Consider the following 19676-nt stretch of genomic DNA (forward strand, 5'->3'; position numbering starts at 1 on the left):
AGAATCCGAATCAGGTTTTTTACACAAATTCAGTCACACAAATTCAGTTGAGTCCTAGATGAACCTTCAACTGAATCCTCAACAGAACCTCTCCGTTGAGAGATCTGTGAAGTGCTCCCAGCTTTCAGGACTCAGTAAGGCCTCTGCTCTGCTTTCTGATATTAGGTAGGCTTTGAGGGGAGAGCTGCTACCAATATGGGACCTGGAGTTGGGTACTAGTGACTTGTCTGAGAAACTGCATAATAGCAGGTGTCTTCTACCTAATATCTGCTATGTGCCAGGCACTATGTCCTACCACTGATAGGGCAGATAGATACAAAGACTTTACTTACAATCTAACTGGGGTATAAAACATACTATGCTTTACCCAGATGATAGTTACGTACTGATCACTTGCCATCTCCAAGGCATTTTATTTATTATATTGTATTAACTATCTGCAAGACTGATTTAGGCACAGGCATAGATATCCAGAGGTGGAGTGAGGCACGGTGGTTCATGCCTCTGATCCCAGCACAGGCAAGGGAGGATCAAGAGTTCCACGCTGGCTGGACATTGGTGGCTCAAGCCTGTAACCCTAGCTACTCAAGGGGCTGAGAGGGCTGGGAATGTGGCTTAGCAGTAGAGTGCTTGCCTTGCATGCATGAAGCCCTGGGTTTGATTTCTCAGTACCACATACACAGAAAAAGCCGAAAGTGGTGCTGTGGCTCAAGAGCTAGAATGCTACCCTTGAGCAAAAGAAGCTCAGGGACAGTGCCCAGGCCCTGAATTCAAACCTTAGGACTTGGGGGGGAGGTTGGGAGGCTGAGATGGGGATTGCAGTTGGGAGCTAGTCTGGGCTGGAAAGTCCATGAGATTGTTATCTCCAATTAACCACCTGAAGACTGGATATAGAGCTGTGGCTCAAAGTGATAGCCTTGAGCAGAAAAGTGACAGTGCTCAGGGCTTGAGTTCAAGCCCTATAGCCCAAAACAAACAAAAATTAAACACACACACACACACACACACACACACACACACACACACACACACACACACAGAGTTCCAGGCCTAATGTTGATGGTTCACACCTGTAATCCTAGCTATTGAGGAGGCTGAGATCTGAGGGTCCCTATTTTTTTTTTTTTGGGTCGGTCATGGGGCCTAAACTCTGGGCCTGGACACTGTCCCTCAGCTCTTCAGCCTCCAAAACATAGAAAGTAGAACTATGGCTCAATTGGTAGCACACCAACTTTGAGCTGAAAAAGCTAAGGGACAGCACCCAGGCCCTGAGCTCAAGCTCATATGCCAGCACAATAAAAAGAAAAAGAGAAGGAAAGGGCTGAGAAGGTGGCTCAGTGGTAGAGCGCTTGCCTTGCATGCCCTGGGTTCGATTCCACATAAGCAGAAAATAAAAGCCAGAAGTGGCGCTGTGGCTCAAGTGGTAGAGCACTAGCCTTGAGCTGAAGAGCTGAGGGACAGTGCCCAGGCCCAGAGTTCAGGCCCCACGACTGGACCCAAAAAAAAAAAAAAGAGAAGGAGAGAAAGAAAAAAAAAGGATGGAATGAAAGAGATAAAAAAGAAATAATGAGAAAGGAAGAAAAGAAAGAAAGAAAGAGAGAGAGAAAGAAAGAAAGAAAGAAAGACTTCTGTAGTGGAGTTTGAAGCAGGACATGAAGCAGAGGGATGGCAAGCTAGTACAATGACAGATATGTGTGGTGAAATTGCTATGGTGGCAGTAGGACCGGAAAGACAGGTTGGATTAAAAATAGGAAGACTAAAAGGAGGACTAGGGGCGGGCGGGCGTGGCTCCAGTGCCAGAGGGCCCAGTTCAAACTCCAGTACACCCCCCCCCACACACACACACACAGCAAGCAGGAGACCAGGGAAATGGTTGACAGTAGCAGGCCAGCAAGATTCCTGAGGTTTGGGTGGGTGCAGGTGGCACCTGTGGGTCCTAACTACTCAGTAGGGCTCGAGATAGAAGGAGCCCAGGTGTGAAGCTAGCCTGGGCAGGTAAGTCTGAGAGACTTATTTCCAACTAACAAGCATCACACACACACACACACACACACACATTCCAGAAATAGAGGTGTTGCTTGGCAGCCTTAAGCAACTTAAGAGTGTGAGGCCCTGAGTTCAAGCCCCAAGCTCCGAAGCGCGCGCCGCGCGCGCGCACACACACACACACACACACACACACACACACACACACACGTGTATATGACAGAAGCTCCAATGTGACCGACGTTCCATCCCTCGGCCGGCCATGGAGTCTCGGGCTGTGATCCCAGCAGAAGCTGGGGTCCCAGTTGCCCAGCGTGGGTCACTTGTCTCAAAACCTAAATAAAACCCCCTGACTTCCTGGTTTCGGGCTGGCTGCGGATCTGTTCACTCGCACGCGCTGGAGGGAAGGGGATGGGACCTGGAGTCAAAATACCTGGGCGCAGGTGCGCGACCTCGGCCACGCCCACTTCTCAGGCCGCACTCTGGACCGCGAGCGTGCGGATCGGGCGGGCGATCGCGGCCTGGGATCCGACCCCAGCGGCCTGTGGGTCGCCCGGGGTGGGAGGGGTGGGCAGGGGGACCTCACCCCTCTGCCCGGGCCGCCAGCCCGCACTTTGCCACCGGCCCCGGCCCCGCCCCGCAGGGAGCGCGCGCTCCGCCCGCCCGCCCGGACGCTCTAGGAACCCGGGCGTCTCAGTGGGAGTAACCCCTTCTGCTCCGCGGGCCGTCGTCCTCTTCGGTGCCCGCTCCCAGGGGTCCCCCATGATTTCTCCTGCGTGTAGCTACGGACAGGCCCGGCTTCCTGCTTTCACGGCTCAGATCGACCTGGGTACAGAGCTCCTTGAACTAGTTATTTAACCTCTCTGAGCCCCTCTGCTTTTCCATCTGTAAAGTAAAAGTCAGGTACCGCGGATTGTGGAAAGAATGCAAGGAATGGCTAGAGGAAGCATTTGCAGGCGTATCTGGATGTAAGAGGCGTTCAAAAATACCAGAGCGGGCATGATGGTGGATGCCTGTAATCCCAGCATTCCGGAGGCTGAGGCAGTAGAACCTCCCAGGCCAGCCTGGGCCTATTTGGCTATTTCTGTCTCCACTACTCAGGAGTCCTGTTGGCGGCTTCCATTCAGCTACAGCGTTGAAGAATAATAAAGGTCGTCAGAATAGACGGACTGGAGCTGGGAAGGTGGCTCAGTGGTAGAGTGCTTGCCCTGGGTTCGATTCCTCAGCACCACATACACAGAAAAAGCCAGAAGTGGCGCTGTGGCTCAAATGCTAGAGCGCTAGCCTTGAGCTGAAGAACGAGGGGCAGCGCCCAGGCCCAGAGTTCAAGATCCACGGCCGACAAAAAAAAAAAAAAATCTCATAGACCTTCTTACTCAGGCTGGCTGAGAACTATCATCCTCAGATCTCAACCTCCTGAGTAGCTAGGATTATAGGCGAGAGCCACCAGCAAGCAGTTAGCTAGGCTTTTGTTGTTTTGTTTTTGTTAGATACATCAGTTGGGTAGATCTATCCGGTATCTCTGTCTAGGAGCACCTTGTCCTTGTTTTATTCTTAGTGGATGTCACCTCTGGAGCAGCCAGAGAAGCATCTATGTCCTCAGAACCCCTGAGGACATAGATGCATGCTGTATCTAGTTTTTTCTTAGAGTTTCTTTTTTAGGGGTGGAGGGGTCCTGTCATTGGGCTTGAACTCAGGGCCTGGGCGCTGTCCTTCAGCTTTTTCACTCAAGACTAGCGGTCTACCACTTTCAGCCATGGTGCCACTTCCAGTTTTCTGGTGATTAATTGAAAATAAGAGTCTCACAAACTTTCCTGCCTAGCTTGGCTTTTCACTGTGATCCTCAGAGCTCAGTCTCCTGAGTAGCTAGAAGGACAGGTGTGAGCCACTGGCACCCAGCAGTATATCCCTTCTTAAAATGTGACATTCTGCACTAGGGATATAGCTCAGTGATAGAGCACTTGCCTAACACAAGCATGGTCCAATCTCCAGGACCCCCCTCCCCGACACGCATAAAAAGTGGCACTCTGCGATGTATGATTTGTAAGAGGAGCTTTAAAAGTATGACTGCAAGCCAGGTGCTTGAAGCTTACAACTATAATCAATCCTAACTACTCAGGAAACTGAAATGTGAGGATCATGGTTTGAAACCAATGCAGGCAGAAACATCCTTGAGACTTAAATTCTCTACTTAACCAGCAATAAGCCAGGAGTGGAGGTGTGGCTCAAGTAGCAAAATGCCAGCCTTGAGCTGTCACAGGACAGCCCGAGCCTTTGAGTTCAATCCCCAGTACCAGCACAAAAGAAATGAATGAATGAAGAAAATAAACGATGACTGTAACCTCATGGCAACCATACTTGGTCGCCTACATGTCTAGGGCTTTATTTACCAGCTGTCTCAGATGCTTTGGGTCCAGAACTAAGGGACAAGGTAGAAGGTGTGGTACTTTGCATCACAAAATACCACTGAGGTAAGGACTCAAAGAAGAACCTACCCTGAAGTCTCCTATGATTATGTACCACTATTTCCCTAGGCCTCTAGAGACTCTACTAAACTGCAAGCTATTTTTAGCAGTTTTAGACAGAACTTTGTTTTGTGGACAAGCTCTAGCAAGCTTGTCCTTTGCTGTTTTCTCTTTTATGATACTGATCCCTCCTACAGGCCCCTGCTCTGCAATATTTGGCCCAGCTGCTGTCCCTTAGATATTTTCCTGAAGACTGGCCCTCCAGCCAGGAGTGGTGGCTCACACTTGTAATCCTAGCTACTCAGGAGGCTGAGGTCTGAGGATTATGGCTCAAAGCCAGTCCAGGCAGGAAAGGCCATGAGACTCTTTTTTTTTTTTTTGTCGGTTGTGTGTGGGTTGTGGGGCTTGAACTCTGGGCCTAGGCACTGTCTCTGGGCTCTTCAGCTCAAGGCTAGTGCTCTACCACTTGAGCCATAGCGCCACTTCCAACTTTTTCTGTTTATATGGTGCTGAGGAATCAAACCCAAGGCCTCATGCATGCAAGGCAAGCGTTCTACCACTGAGCCACCTTCCCAGCCCCGTGTGTGTGTGTGTGTGTGTGTGTGTGTGTGTGTGTGTGTGTGTGTGTTTTGGTTGGTTAATTGGAGATAAGAGTCTCAAGGACTAATGCATTTATAAGATTATTTCTTTGTTGCTTTGTATGTCCCTCCCCCACAGTATAACCCCCGCTTTCACTATATTTGATGTCAGTATAACTTGTGGAGGAGATGGGGACAAACAAGTCGTTTAAGGATTCAGGTGGACCTGTTGCAACAATGAGAAGTACAAAATGTCATGTCAAAAATGAGCTTTACAATGTCGGTGTGGGGGGGGAGGGGGGAAAGGATTGGGTGGGGGGGAGGGGGAGGCTGGGAAGGGAGGTGAAGGGTAAATAAAGGAGGAGGCTGCAATGCTTGGTAAGAAATGTATGCATTATCCTGCCCATGTAATTGTAACCCCTCTGTACAGTATGTTCTCAATTAAAATAAAATAAAATTTAAAAAAAAAAAAAAAGAGTCTCAAGGACTTCCTGCCCAGGCTGGTTTTGACCCTCAATCTTCACATCTCAGTCTCCTGAGTAGCTAGGATTACAGTTACAAGTTGTGGGCACCTGTTTTAGACTGTCATTATTAACCTCCCTCGTAGGTTTGAGGTGATTGTGGTTTTGATTTGCATCTCCCTAATGATTAGTTATGATGAGCTCTTTTCATGTGCTCATTGGCCATTTGTGCTGGTGTGTGCACGTGTGTGTGCGTGTGTGTGTGTGAACTCAGGGCCAGGGCTCTGTCCCTTGGCTTTTTTGTTCAAGGCTGGTGCCCTACTATTTTAGCCACACCTCCACTTCTGACTTTTTGGTGGCTCATTGGACACATAAGAGTCTCATGGACTTTCCTGCCTGGCTGGCTTCACATCAGGATCCTCAGATCTCAGCCTCCGGAGAAGCTAGGATAAGTTTTTCTTTTGATGCTTGTGCTTTTGTATCAGTACCTAAGAAACCATTGCCAAATCCAAGCTTAGGAAGATTTCCATATTTTTTCCTAACAGTTATATAGTTTAAAAATCTTAAACTTCTTGTCTTTGGTCCATTTTGGGTTATTCTGCATTATTTTTAAAATTTGTAAATAAGCCGTTTTTCTATTTAGCATATTGATGATTTCTCTTTTTCTTTTTTTTTCTCAGTCATGGGGCTTGAACTCTGGGCCTGGGCTGTCCCAGAGCTCTTCAGCTCAAGACAAGTGCTCTACCACTTGAGCCACAGTGTCACTTCCGGCTTTTTTTGTTTATGTGGTGCTGAGGAATCGAACCCAGGGCCTCATGCATGCAAGGCAAGTACTCTACCACTGAGCCACCTTCCCAGCCCAGATACACTTCTTTTACTTGAGAAAAGTAAAGCCATTCACAGGTGGCTCCCACCTGTAATCCTAGCTACTCAGGAGGCTGAGATCTGACAATCAGGGTTCTAAGCCAGCCCAGGGAGAAAAGTCCATGAGACTCTTTTTTTTGTTGTTGGTCGTAGGGCTTGAACTCTGGTCCTGAGCACTGTCCCTCAGCTCTTCAGCTCAAGGCTAGCACTCTACCACTTGAGCTACAGTGCCACTTCCAGTTTTCTGGTGGCTTATTGGAGATAAGAGTCTTACAGAGTTTCCTGCCCAAGCTGGCTTTGAACCTGGATCCTCAGATCTGAGCCTCCTGAGTAGCTAGGATTATAGGCATAAGCCACCGGCACTCAGCTAGGAGACTTTTTTTTTTTTGGGTCTGGTCATGGGGCCTGAACTCTGGGCCTGGGCGCTGTCCCTCAGCTCTTCAGCTCAAGGCTAGCGCTCTACCACTTGAACCACAGCGCCACTTCCGGCTTTTTTCTTATGTGGTGCTGAGGAATCGAACCCAGGGCTTTAGGCATAGCAAGGCAAGCGCTCTACCACTGAGCCACCTTCCCAGCCTCTCAGCTAGGGGACTCTTATCTCCAATAAACCACTCAGAAAACTGGAAGTCACATCGTGGCTCAAGTGGTAGAACGCTATCGTTGAGCTGAAGAGTGGAGGGACAGCACCCAGGCCGAGTTCAAGCTCCCCCCCCCAAAAAAAAAAAAAAAAAGCAAAAAAGCCCCAGATTTGCAGTCAGAATATCCAAGACCTCCAGATCTCATGATCTTAAACCAGAACTGGTAGCTCATGCCTGTAAGGAGACTGAGATTTAAGGATTATGATTCAAAGCCAGCCCAGGCAAGAAAGTCCTTGAGATGCTTATCTTCGATTAACCACAAAGAGCTGGAAGTGGAACTGTGGCTGAAATGGTAGAGCACCAGCCTTGAGTGAAAAAGCTAAGGGACAGTGTCCAGACTCTGAGTTCAAGCCCCAGGACTGCTGCTGCATGTGTACACATGCATGCACGAATGCACACATACACACACTCTCACACACACACACACACACACTGAATAACTATTTGGGTTATGTAGTCATGTCATCACAGCTTTGGAGTTTCCCAAGAAGCAGGACAATCCTTATTTTTATGTGAAGAAACTTTTCTTGGAGATAGGATCTTACTCTGCTTCCCAGAGTAGCCTTGAATTCCTGGGCTCAGGTGATCTTTTGCCTCAAGCTGGGGCAAGGTGCAGGTGCACCATTGTGCCTGGCTTTTATGTACTGATGTGTAAGTGCCGCAATTAATTCAGTTTAAACAGCAAGCAAACAAACAAAAACTGTGTAGGCCTAATTACCCTCTTCTGTGAGCCTCCAGGGTGCGGCTTTCCGCCTTCTCCCAGCCCTAGGTTTCTCTGGTTTGTACCACCCCTTCTCCCTTTCCTTGTTGGGGAAACTTTTTCCACATTTTGTAATTCCTTTGTGTCTGCCACACATCCAACATACACACAATCACACTTCTTATCTTCAGACAGGGTCTTTTTATGCCCAAGCTGGCTTGTCTCCATCCTCTTGCCTCTGCCTCCCAAATGCTGGGATTACAGGCTTGTACCCCAACTTCTGGCTTCCTATCAAACTTGTGTCAACTGGGGCTTGAATTCAGGGCCTGGGCATATAGTCCCTTAGTTTTCTTTTGCTAAAGACAGGTACTCTATCACTTGAGCTACAACTCCACTGGTGGCTAATGACTTGGAGATAAGAGTTTCAAGGACTTTCCTGTCTGTGCTTAGCTTTGAACCTTGATCCCTAGAGTTCAGCCTCCTGTGAAGCTAGGGTTAGATGTGTGAGCCGCCGGTGCCCAGCTCCTTGTCAGACTTCTGGAGGTTGGAAAGCTCAATTTTGTTGTTGTTGTTCATTTCTGAGGGCTCCTCATCCCTTAAGCGTGGTCTTAAGCCTGTGTCCTCATTTCTCATGCCTTGATTTCCTCATCTATAAATGGGCATGATGGACAATCCTGCCTCCTGGGATTGTGGGAAAGAGGAAATGGGGTTCAGGACTGCCTAACCCTGGCCTTGTTCCTGAGTTTCTGGAGGTTCCTCCCCCACCAGCTGCGGGCCCCACGCACACCCTCCTTTATCAGAGAAACCCTCCCCCACTGGTTTCTTTGCTGCCACCCTGGGCCTCAGTTTCCTCTTCTAAGGGCATCTGATGAGGAAGAGGGGCAGATCCTTGCTGGCAATCATTTTGCCATGACTTATTTCAGTCCTTTCTAGACTGCAGCGAGTTACCCCGGGGTCCGCGGCGCCCGCCCGGGCGGGACCCCAGCACTCGGGCGTCCCCGCCCCACGGCAGGGTGAGTGGGGACAAAGGCCCGCCCCGGGGGGACCACCGGCAGCCAGCGGATCTGCGACCCATCGGGGCCAGCGGGGAACCCCTGCAGGATGGCCAGCGGCCCCCGCCCCGGAGACCCTCGCTGGCCTGTGGGTGCCGGGAGCCCTTCCCGCGGGGTCGGGTCGGGGGGCGCCGTCGCCGCCCCCCGCGCTCCTCCGGCCCACTCTTTTTTTTTTTCCCAGGCTGCGGGCAGCAAAGGGTTAAATCCCATAGAGCTGATGCTCTGACTTCAGGCTAGAGGGGCCCGGGAAGCTGGGGTCACTTCCTGCTCCGTCCCAGTCACCCTGAACTGGTCCCCGGGTCCTCAGCCTGGAATCACCCCGCGCGCCGGACCCCAGCGCTCGGGGCGTCCGGTCGCCCTCCCCGCCGGGACAGGGCGCTCGGGGGTTAAGTCCCCCGGGGCCCGATCCGCCCTCGGGCTGGTTCCCAGACCCCAGAGCCGTGAGTTGGGGACGCCTGGGTCGGGGGGAAGGCGGGGGGGGGGGGGGCTGGCCCCGAGGGCCCGGGGCGGCCGCGGGGAACAATGGGCGGGAGGGGGCGCCCCCCGCTCCCCCGCCGCCCGCCGCCGGGCAGGGTGGGGGCCCCGGGCCGGCGGAGGATTCTGGGAGCGGGGGTCCGTGGGGGAGGGGCGTTCCGGGAAGAGCCGCGGGGCGGCGGGCGGCCGGCCGGGAACCGGGGCTCGGGGCGCCGAGCCCGGCGGGAGGCCCGGGGTCCGCACCCGCGGGCCGCGAGCGCGCTCCTCGCCCGGCCGACTCGCGCGTCGGGGTCCAGCCGGCTGCGGGGCGCTGCGGGAAGGGGGCCCGCGGGCCGGCCGCCGCCCGCCCGGGTCACCCTGGGCCGCTCCCGCTCCTCTCCCCGCCGCGGGGCCGCCGCGACGTCCTCCGGCCCGCCCGCACCCCCCTTCCCACCTGCCTGGTCCATGTGGCCTGGCCATTAACCCTTCGCCTTCCCACTCGGGACCAACGAGTTGTGGATCCGGCAGTGGAGCCCGCGGGAGCCCTCGCCCGTCCCGTCCACCCTTCCCGGCCTCCTCAGAGCGTCCTGCCTCCACCTCCCCAAAGTCCCTGGCAGGTCGGGGAGGGGAGGCGTCTCCGAGGTCAAGCTGCTACCCCTATGAAGAAATGGATTGACTTCCTCAGAGCTAACTGCTGTCTCTCCTGCTGCTCCTCGGCAGGGGCCCGCCGGCCCCTCCACCTGCCTCCTTGGGTCCTCCTTTGCACCATTGTCTGTCTGTGCCCGCGCTGCCCATCCGTCCACCTAGGTGCCCCCTGCCCTGCCCTTCCCTGCCCACGTGGTGGATGTAGGTCACTCCTGAGGCATCCCTCGAGGGTCTAAGTGTTGGGAGAAGTCTTCCTCCAGGCACTCTGCTATTTGGCCTGGGTCTCTCATCCTGGAATCTTCTCACGGCTTTCAGGCAGTGACAGCTGGCTGTGTTTTCCCCAGGGAGTGGGCTGGTCACTGCGAACTTGGGTTCCTTTGCTGACAGTCCTTTGGCAATTATTCCTTAAAGGCACTGAACCCAACAGCAGGCTTTCCAGGAGTAAGGGTGCATGGAGCTCATTCATTTCATCTCGTGCAAATGTTTACTGAGCATTTATGATGTGTTCGGTGCTGTCCTAGGCATTAAAATGGAAAGAGAGAGAGAGAGAGGAATGAAGGTTCCCAGGGTGTTGGTAATGGTGGCTTCAATGGCTTCAGTCTGATCTCCATTATCACAGACACAGATTATCAGGCCTTTGTCTCTGAGTCCAGCTCCTCCTTTTCTAGCCAAGGGAACTCTCCTCCCAGGAATTTCTCCAACCCATTCTCAGGGCCAGAGTTTTGCTCGTCCCCATTCTCTGGCTCCTGCCAGCAGCCCTATGAGTCTGAGTCTCACATGACTCCCAAGGTCACCTCCTGTTCTCAGAGATGGGGGCAGACTAAGCCATACAGAGCCCTGCATTTGTGGTCCTAGCACTGCGGCCTCCCAGCCTGGAACCTTGGAGAAGTCCTTCCGTTTACTAATCTGTACAATGGACAGCCTGGGTCCTGAGTCTCCTCACGGGGTTGCTCCTGGGAAGACTGGGTGAGAGAAATGGGGGCTTGTCAGCAGGCGCCCTGTGCCCTGCAAGTGTCCTCCACAATTGTCCACCTCTCCTTCCTTTCTGCTTCCCTCCCCAGAGGCTCCTGAAGAGGCCCCTCATGTTAAACCTCCCTGCCCCAACCTCTAGCCTGACTCTTTCTGCACTTAGATAATGGGTGAATGCCCAGGCCCAGTCATTTTGATGCACTCCTGTCCCCTCTGGGAAATTGGGGGTGGGGAGGTGGGAGAGGATAGTTTCTTTAACCCTTTAGTTTCAGCCTCAGTTCTCTCTGGGGCTTGTAAGGGGAAAGTTTATTGGTCTCAATTAGCAGCCCTATTAAGGAGGAAAATTGGTGCCTTAATGAGCTTCCTCTAATTCGCAAAATAACAGGTTTCTCAGCCTCTGGGCATTGGAGGTATGGGGTGAGAACCTCTCTTCATTGTAAGTGCTAGATTTTCTCTAAGCCCCCAGTCCGGGTTCAAAGGGTTATGACTGATGAGTTTTTAATTGCACTCTTAAATTCACTGACTTGCTTCGTTGTGATCTTAAGATCTGGAGAAGCAATCAGGCCTACAGGGTGAAAGAGGTCACAGTGAAAATCCAGTGCTCCTCTCCCTCCCCCCTCTCCTCTCCCCTCTCTCTCTTGGGCTTGAGCTGAGGATTTTGGGCTCTCAGTTTTTCCACTCAAAGGTAGTACTCTTATCACTTGAGCTACGACACTACTTCTGTTTTTTTACTGGTTACCTGGAGATAAGAGATTCACAGACTTTTCTGCCCTGGCTGGCTTGGTACCTCCATCCTCAGATCTCAGCCTCTTGAGTAGCCAGGATTACAGGTGTGAGCCACCGACCTCTGGCTTCGCTCATTTTTCTGGTTTGTCGAAGAAGGCATAAAGGATAAGGTGAGGCTCAGAGGAATAAATAGAATCATCTCCCACCCTGTGCCCACCTCTCTCTTCCCCTAGGGTCCCTGAAGCCTTGGCAGTCCTGAGCTGTGGGATGGAGCCCGAGACAGTGCTGTGGGGCCCGGATCTGGAGGCTCCTGAAGAGAGTCCAGATGAGGCTCACAGAGGTGAGGGCCAAGAGCAGGGACTGCTAGTCCTGAGAGACACCGACCGATCCCCGTTCAGGGAGGGGCCCAGACTCTGGGGGAAAAAAATGGCAGGGGAGGGAAGAGAGGCCAGAGCCCGGGTTCTGAAAGAAGCCGGGGGCTGGAGACTCCCTTTCTGTCTGTAGGTGCCGAGAGTGGGAATGAAGAGGACAGCCCTCGGCGGGGAAGTGCTGGGGAGGAGATCATCCTGGGAAATCCAGCTCAGAGTCCAGAACCCAAGGACCCACCAGCCCCCCGGGACTCCCCCACCCCCTTAGACCACCAGACCCCTGGCGACCCCCCAGCCCCGGAGGCAGTGCCTCCCCCATCTGAGTGGACCAAGGCCTGCGAGGCCAGTTGGCAGTGGGGGACTCTCACCACGTGGAACAGCCCCCCAGTGGTCCCCGCCAGCGAGCCCAGTCTGCGGGAGCTGGTGCAGGGCCGGCCGGCTGGGGCGGAGAAGCCGTACATCTGTAACGAGTGCGGGAAGAGCTTCAGCCAGTGGTCCAAGCTGCTGCGCCACCAGCGCATCCACACGGGCGAGAGGCCCAACACGTGCTCCGAGTGCGGCAAGAGCTTCACGCAGAGCTCGCACCTGGTGCAGCACCAGCGCACGCACACGGGCGAGAAGCCCTACAAGTGCCCCGACTGCGGCAAGTGCTTCAGCTGGAGCTCGAACCTGGTGCAGCACCAGCGCACGCACACGGGCGAGAAGCCCTACAAGTGCACCGAGTGCGAGAAGGCGTTCACGCAGAGCACCAACCTCATCAAGCACCAGCGCTCGCACACGGGCGAGAAGCCCTACAAGTGCGGCGAGTGCCGGCGCGCCTTCTACCGCAGCTCCGACCTCATCCAGCACCAGGCCACGCACACCGGCGAGAAGCCCTACAAGTGCCCCGAGTGCGGCAAACGCTTCGGCCAGAACCACAACCTGCTCAAGCACCAGAAGATCCACGCCGGCGAGAAGCCGTACCGCTGCACCGAGTGCGGCAAGAGCTTCATCCAGAGCTCGGAGCTCACGCAGCACCAGCGCACGCACACCGGCGAGAAGCCCTACGAGTGCCTCGAGTGCGGCAAGAGCTTCGGCCACAGCTCCACGCTCATCAAGCACCAGCGCACGCACCTGCGCGAGGACCCCTTCAAGTGCCCCGTGTGCGGCAAGACCTTCACGCTGAGCGCCACGCTGCTGCGCCACCAGCGCACGCACACGGGCGAGCGGCCCTACAAGTGCCCCGAGTGCGGCAAGAGCTTCAGCGTCAGCTCCAACCTCATCAACCACCAGCGCATCCACCGCGGCGAGCGGCCCTACATCTGCGCCGACTGCGGCAAGAGCTTCATCATGAGCTCCACGCTCATCCGCCACCAGCGCATCCACACCGGCGAGAAGCCCTACAAGTGCTCCGACTGCGGCAAGAGCTTCATCCGCAGCTCGCACCTCATCCAGCACCGGCGCACGCACACCGGCGAGAAGCCCTACAAGTGCCCCGAGTGCGGCAAGAGCTTCAGCCAGAGCTCCAACCTCATCACGCACGTGCGCACGCACATGGACGAGAACCTCTTCGTGTGCTCCGACTGCGGCAAGGCCTTCCTGGAGGCCCACGAGCTCGAGCAGCACCGGGTGATCCACGAGCGGGGCAAGGCCCCCGCGCGGAGAGCCCAGGGCGACGCCCTGCTGGGCCTCGGGGACCCCGCCCTGCTCACCCCGCCGCCCGGAGCCAAGCCGCACAAGTGTCTGGTGTGTGGCAAGGGCTTCAACGACGAGGGCATCTTCATGCAGCACCAGCGGATCCACATCGGCGAGAACCCCTACAAGAACGCCGACGGCCTCCCCGCGCCCCCCGCCCCCAAGCCCCCCCAGCTCCGCCCCCCGAGGCTCCCTTTCGGAGGCAACTCCCACCCCGGGGCGGCAGAGGGCAGAGCGGACCCCCCGGGACCGCCCTTGAAAGCGTCCGAGGCTCAGGAAGGCCTGGGCCACAGGCTGGGGGGGCTGCTGGCCTCCAAATCCTACATCTGTTCCCACTGTGGCGAAAGCTTCCCGGATCGCGCGGTGTTCCTCCAACACCAGCTCACGCACGGCGGCGGCGTGGGGAGGACCGGCCCCGGGGAAGGGTCCGGGCCCAGCCCCTTCCTCGGCAGAAAGCCCTTTAAATGCCCTGAGTGCAAAAAGAGCTTTGGCCTCAGCTCAGAGCTGCTCCAGCACCAGAAAGTCCACGCGGGCCGGAAGTCCCAGAAGAACCCCGAGGTGGGGAAGAGCTCCTCCGTCCTCCTGGAGCACCTCAGGAGCCCTCTCGGGGCCCGACCCTACAGCTGCTCCGACTGCGGGGCCTCCTTCCTCGATCGCCTGGCCCTCCTCCGCCACCAGGAAACCCACACCCAAGAAAAGCCCCCCAGGTCCGAGGACCCCCTGCCCGAGCCAGCCAGCCTATCCACAAGCCAGGCAGCGGAGGGAGGGGCCCCCGCCCCCGCCCCGAGCAGCAGCCACGGGGAAGGGGAGAGCCCCAAAGCCCCCTTGGAAGAGAAGCCCTATTTGTGCCCGGAGTGTGGAGACGGCTTCACAGAAGTGGCCGCCCTCCTCCTCCACGGGAGCTGTCACCCGGGTGTCTCCCTGTGAGATGGATTTAGAGACCAGGGGCCTCTCTCTAGAGAGAGGAACGCTGGATTTCCCGCACTCTCCCCACCCCACACACCACACCCCACACACAAATAACAAGTCGGGGGAAGGAGGACAACCCGATCTTCTTGTAGAGAAGCGGGACGGAAAGCACCCTGGGGAAAATAGTGCTTTTACACCAGTGATGAGAAATCCTTATAAAATTGTCCGTGGGAATCACTTGTAAGGCAGTAGAGAAAAACTGTTGGGTTAGAAACCCTATACCTATGTAGGAAAATAAAGTCCTTTAAGTCTGTAGCAGAAAAACCCTATAAACCATAGTGGACAAAAGCCCTATTAATTGTAGGAAGAGGTCCTAATATGTCTCTAGACGAACCCCATAAAACCGTATCCAGATCCTGTAGGGCCGGGGTGGTACAGCGTGGCATTGACTTGAGAGGGTAACTCCCAGAATGCATAGGGTTACGCCCTCCCTACACCTGGTCCACTTCTCCCAGCCACCTTGGACACTTATACTGAAGACAAAGCTCAGCTGGGGGATAGGGTAGGAATGGGTGGAACTGGAAGATGACAAATGAGGAGCTTTCAAGCCCACAGAGGAGCTAAACCACAGCGACCAGGAAAGGGCTAATTCATCCCGTTACACTGGGGGGTTCTTTGGGATACAAGAGGTTAATCTTAGGTGAACTGTGTGTGGGGAAGAGACCCATGGAATCTGGGAATCCACAAGAGCCAAAAAAATGGGGAAGGCAGGCAATGATCTCAAGCCTTTTTAAGGGCTGAAGTTTGGAATGCAGTAAAAAGAAACAGTGTAGGAATAGTGGAAAACCACCACCACCAAAAATAAATAAAAATAAAAATAGGAGGAATTTCCGTTAGTGTTTGGAGGGACACAGAGCAAGGTGGAGAAACGGTTCAGTTGGAACCCAGCGAACTCCAGGCCAGTTTCTTCCCTTCCTTGGGAGCTTGTTAAACTTCAAGTGCAAGCAGATCCCGCCCCAGACTCTCACGAGCTGGGTGGACTCACCTTTTTCCCAGCACAGCTGGAAATGTCTACTCTGAGAGGCCTCCACCATGGAGGGGGCCTCCCTCACAATCTCAGGTCTCACGATCAGGTTTTTGGTTTTGGGGTTTTTTTTGGTTTTGTTTTATTTTTCCTCCCTGCAATCTAACTGCCACCATACTTGCTTCAGTGGCAGCAAATTTCCTCCAAGTGCTGTCCTCAGTAGAGAGGGAGAATCGCTGCTAGTCGACCTCCAAAGAATAAATTCCTTCAGAGACTCAAGGCTTGTTGCAGGCTTGTCCTCCCTGACTTCCCTGTGGCCAACAAGATGGCAGAACAGAAAGTTTTGATTGACCAGCAACCTGATTTCCCACCTCAGCCTTTCATGTGGCAAGGATGAGCCAACTCTCCGACTGGACCAGAGTCCCTCAAGAGTCCAACGGAAGCCTAGCCACCTTTCCCATCCAGTACTTGAGCCTGTCGGAGACGGGAATGACCCAGCTCCATCTTGGCCTTGGGAAGGGACAAATTCCATCCCCTTAGCTCCTCTCTTAGCCTGAAACCTTCAGAGGGAAATGGATGAGGAGACACACGGTCCTGCCAGGCTCATCTCTCTTCACACCACTCAGTGTGACACACTTCAGAAATTCAGCCAAGCCTGCTCACGTGACTGGAGCTTATGACCAAGGAGAGATGATCACCAGGTGGAATGGGGGAAATTTTTGGCAAGAAACATCTGCAGCAAGAAGCCCATCCCACCCCCAGCCCTGGAGTTCCTTAAAGATGGGGCAGAGAGGAAGTGCTGCTCCCTGACTCCGTGTTGACACCAGTGACACACTGTCCTGGAATAATAGGATCAAGATGCCAGGTGAGGGGCCCTTCAGGAGATGGGTACCCAGAAAAGGGATGCCCTAACATTCCTGCAACGTTGTGGAGGAGAAACCTCTAATTCCATTACGTAAAGGTTCTAAAGGTGAAAAATCCTTCCTTTCATCTATCCTGCCCCCCAAAGGATCGAATCTAGAACATTGTGGGAGAACCACCCCCTCCCCACCCAGCCTGCTGGGGAGGTGAGGCAGCTTTCTATGGCTGTGGGGAGAGGGGAGCCTTGATCGCAGTCACAAAAAGCCCCCGCTTACCCAAGTGCCAGGTAAAAGCCCACCACCGCGGGAGGGAGCCCTGCCTGCGGGTCTCCAGATTGACAAAGGTCAACAAATGGGGGACAGTCCCTAAGACAAAGAGGAGAAAGTCCTCTGAGTCTAAGCCTATAAGCCCTCTAAGATGGTAACAGAAGTCAAGTTGTAGAGACAAATTTAAAGCTAGAAGCAGATTCCCTCAGATAGAAGTCTGAGAATCTGTTCCCAAAAGCGTGCTGGGGAACAGCTTTTGGGGTTCAGAGGCCAGTCTGGGGGAAGGTGATCAGTGTAGCCTGTTGAGAACTAGAGTGTAGCGTACTTAGTAGGATGCTCGCATGTTGTGGGGACAGGTGACAGCTGAAGGTCGACCCCGGTGCCAAATGAACCATGTAGACAAGGCTGGTGGGATCTGGGGCTTCCTACTAGGAAACAGAATGGGGGACCCTGAGTGAAGCCTGCCCTCTTGGCCGCCTCCTTCCCAGAGCCAGCTGTATGTTAGGAGGATCCGCACTGAGGAGGTTGTGGTGCCCAGCATCTGTCCGTCCGACCAATTCAGGCACAGAACCAAGAGAACTGAGTCTGCAAGGTGTGATGAATGTAGTCAAACCCTCTTCCCTACCTCTGGGCTGGGCCCCAAGTGCTGGGGGGGGGGGTAGGGGTAGGGGCGGGAGGATCCCCACAGCCAGTAGCAGAGCCATTGGTGAAAACAGAGGGAAGGAAGGACAAAGTGATCTCAGCTTAGGGTGCAACTTGAAGCTGCTGTGGATGAGGAGGTCAGATGGGAACTGGGTGTGAATCCTGAATGGGGGAAACTTGAAACCATCATAACCGTGAGATGGGGGTTCCCGTGGCACTCCCCCTGAGGTGAGCAGTTCCCAGACTCCTTGGCTCTTATAACAAGGGAACCCCTGCTCACCTGACTTGTCCCCCAGGGAAGTGGAGAGGCCCCACTTTTGAGTGTTATGTGTCGATAAGTGTCGTGTCACCGGTGGTCATGTTGATTAGTTGAAGAGAATAAAGGGAATAAGATTTCCCAGGTGTTCTTTGTCTTCTCCGTCCAGCCTCTAACAAGCCCAGTTTGCCCTCCCAGGGCCAGTTCATGAGTGACCACTAAGCTAGATGCAGTTCCAGGCCCACCCTTTAACCTGTGGCCTCTAGGGTCCCTGTCCAGTGCTTGTGCAAGTTCGGTAGCTTTATAGAGTTTACCAAAATCCACATTTTTGGGGTTGGAGGAGTGACTCAATTGGTAGAGCACTTGGCAATGAGCAAAAGTGACAGGTACTGAGTTCTAGTTCCAGTCTCAGACCTACACACACACACACACACACACACACACACACACAACCCCCCCTTGCAGGACAGAGAAATCTCATGACCTGGTGACAGAATGGAACCACTCTCACTGGTACCTAGTTCCAACACTAGTGTATGGGAACAAATTTCTGGCAACTCAGGCCCAGCTGTTTGGCCCAGGGTGGCCTCGCTGGCTCGCCACCCCACCCCCACCCCCTTGGTGCCACCTCTTCTGGTGTCCTGGGTCCAGACTCAGCTCCTTCCCTGGACTGAGACTTGTCTTGTCCTTTCCCTGTCCATAGATCCTGTGGAGAGGCTGAGTTTGGGGAAGGGCTGCCACTTGCCCAAGATACAAGCAAGCCAGTGAGGAAAGCCAGACCAGCTAGGCATTCTGCAAACAGGTATTGCACCAGACAAACCTTTCTTCCTCAGGGCTGGGCCTGCCTGGGCCTAGCCTGGGCTCCACATTGTCTGGACTATTTGGGGCTGCTCCAAGCAGTCTTCAATGCCAAGCCTCCTTCAGAGCTGTCTCCCGAGCCTGACTGTGGCCCCCGAGTGGCTGCCTGGCTCTAGCCTATCACTTGGCTCTACCTCTCTCTTGGGGACTCTCTCTAAGCAGGAAAGTGTGTTCTGAGCCTCTCTGACCTTGATCCCATTGCAGGCTGTCTCCTTTTTCTTTCCCCACCTAGAAAGGGAGGTGGGAAGGTGCAGCAGGCGAGAGGAGGGACCTGCTTCTTATGGAAAGATGAGTAATGAAGCCTTCTCCACACTCCTAGGACTCCACCTTTGAGGACACTGAGCTACAACAGAGCTGGAGTCTTCCTCAGGAAAGAGAGGGAACTCCAGGGAGACTGCAGGCACCAGAGCACAGGGATTGGTTTTCAGTCTTAGCAGAAGAGGTTGTGGACCCAGTGATGATGTTGCCACAGCAGAGGGCCAGGTATAACTCAGGAGGAAGTGACTCAAGTGTGTATTTGTGGGGTTGTCTCAGGAGACACAGTCCTGTGGAAAGGTCAGAAGTGAGGCCGGGATAAATGGGGCACACAGTCAGGTGTGAGCTTAGAGGAGATTAAAGAAATCGGGGAGGGAGCAGAGGACAGAGAGTGGGCATCTTGTTTTGAGGAGCTTAGGGAAAGGGTGTTACTGAAGGATTGAGAATGCCATGTTCCTTCCTACCTGTAAACAGTGGTGGCTTCCTAGACTGGGCTGGAGGAATAGGGGTATAGGAATAGAGGAAGGTAGAAAGGAGAGATCTAGTTAAGGGGTGGGGGAATAGGACCAGCAGAAGGCAATGAACACAAGAAAAACCAGATTAGTGTAGCACCACGGGACCCAGTGGAAGTTTTGGAAGTGATCCCAGTCAAATGCTCTACTGGTCAATTTCTGGCCGGGATAGGCACTAGGCACATCCAAATCAGGGATGCCATCTGTTCCCTCAAGAAGAGTTCTGGCCTCCTTATCCTTGTGACCCCGGGACACCACTGAGATCACTAGGGCTACTAAGAGGTCAAACCTCCTGACAACCATCAAAGGTAGTCCCTCCAGCGCCTGGAGGCTCACCTTAACGGAAACTTATTGTTTCTGCTGTTGTGGCATCAGACACTGAGATTCTGGGAATTTCCCCCCATTCCCTTGGGCTTGACCTTGAGAAGGGTTGATACCTATCTTAGTATTGGATGTGGAGACGCACAGATTTTGGGGGCACCCGATGTGCAGCTACTACTTGCATTAGTTCAGA

The 19676-nt window shown here is 54.1% G+C and overlaps 1 protein-coding gene across 2 annotated transcripts; it reads left to right on the top strand.

Moving 5' to 3' along the window:
* The first annotated feature begins 8984 nt into the window (after positions 1 to 8984).
* Positions 8985 to 17678, top strand: Znf629 (zinc finger protein 629). 2 transcript variants are annotated; one of them, XM_042666862.1, is made up of 3 exons: positions 8985 to 9184; positions 11771 to 11877; positions 12042 to 17678. In XM_042666862.1, exons 2-3 carry the CDS (start codon positions 11805 to 11807, stop codon positions 14504 to 14506), a joined length of 2538 nt encoding a protein of 845 aa, XP_042522796.1. In that variant the 5' UTR covers positions 8985 to 9184; positions 11771 to 11804; the 3' UTR covers positions 14507 to 17678. The 2 variants fall into 2 exon arrangements, with proteins under 2 accessions (XP_042522796.1, XP_042522797.1); XM_042666863.1 differs by lacking the exon at positions 8985 to 9184 and having other exon boundaries at positions 11786 to 11877; positions 12023 to 17678.
* The last annotated feature ends 1998 nt before the right edge of the window (positions 17679 to 19676 follow it).

This window comes from Dipodomys spectabilis, unplaced genomic scaffold, assembly GCF_019054845.1.
Source record: "Dipodomys spectabilis isolate Male_0828 unplaced genomic scaffold, ASM1905484v1 ptg000366l, whole genome shotgun sequence".
NCBI classification, from domain to species: Eukaryota; Metazoa; Chordata; class Mammalia; order Rodentia; family Heteromyidae; genus Dipodomys; species Dipodomys spectabilis.

Coding starts and splice junctions, on each gene's coding strand:
- Znf629 (XM_042666862.1), top strand. CDS start 11,805: ATGGAGCCCGAGACAGTGCTGTGGGGCCCGGATCTGGAGGCTCCTGAA. Junction 11,878..12,041: donor TCCAGATGAGGCTCACAGAG/GTGAGGGCCAAG, acceptor TTCTGTCTGTAG/GTGCCGAGAGTGGGAATGAA.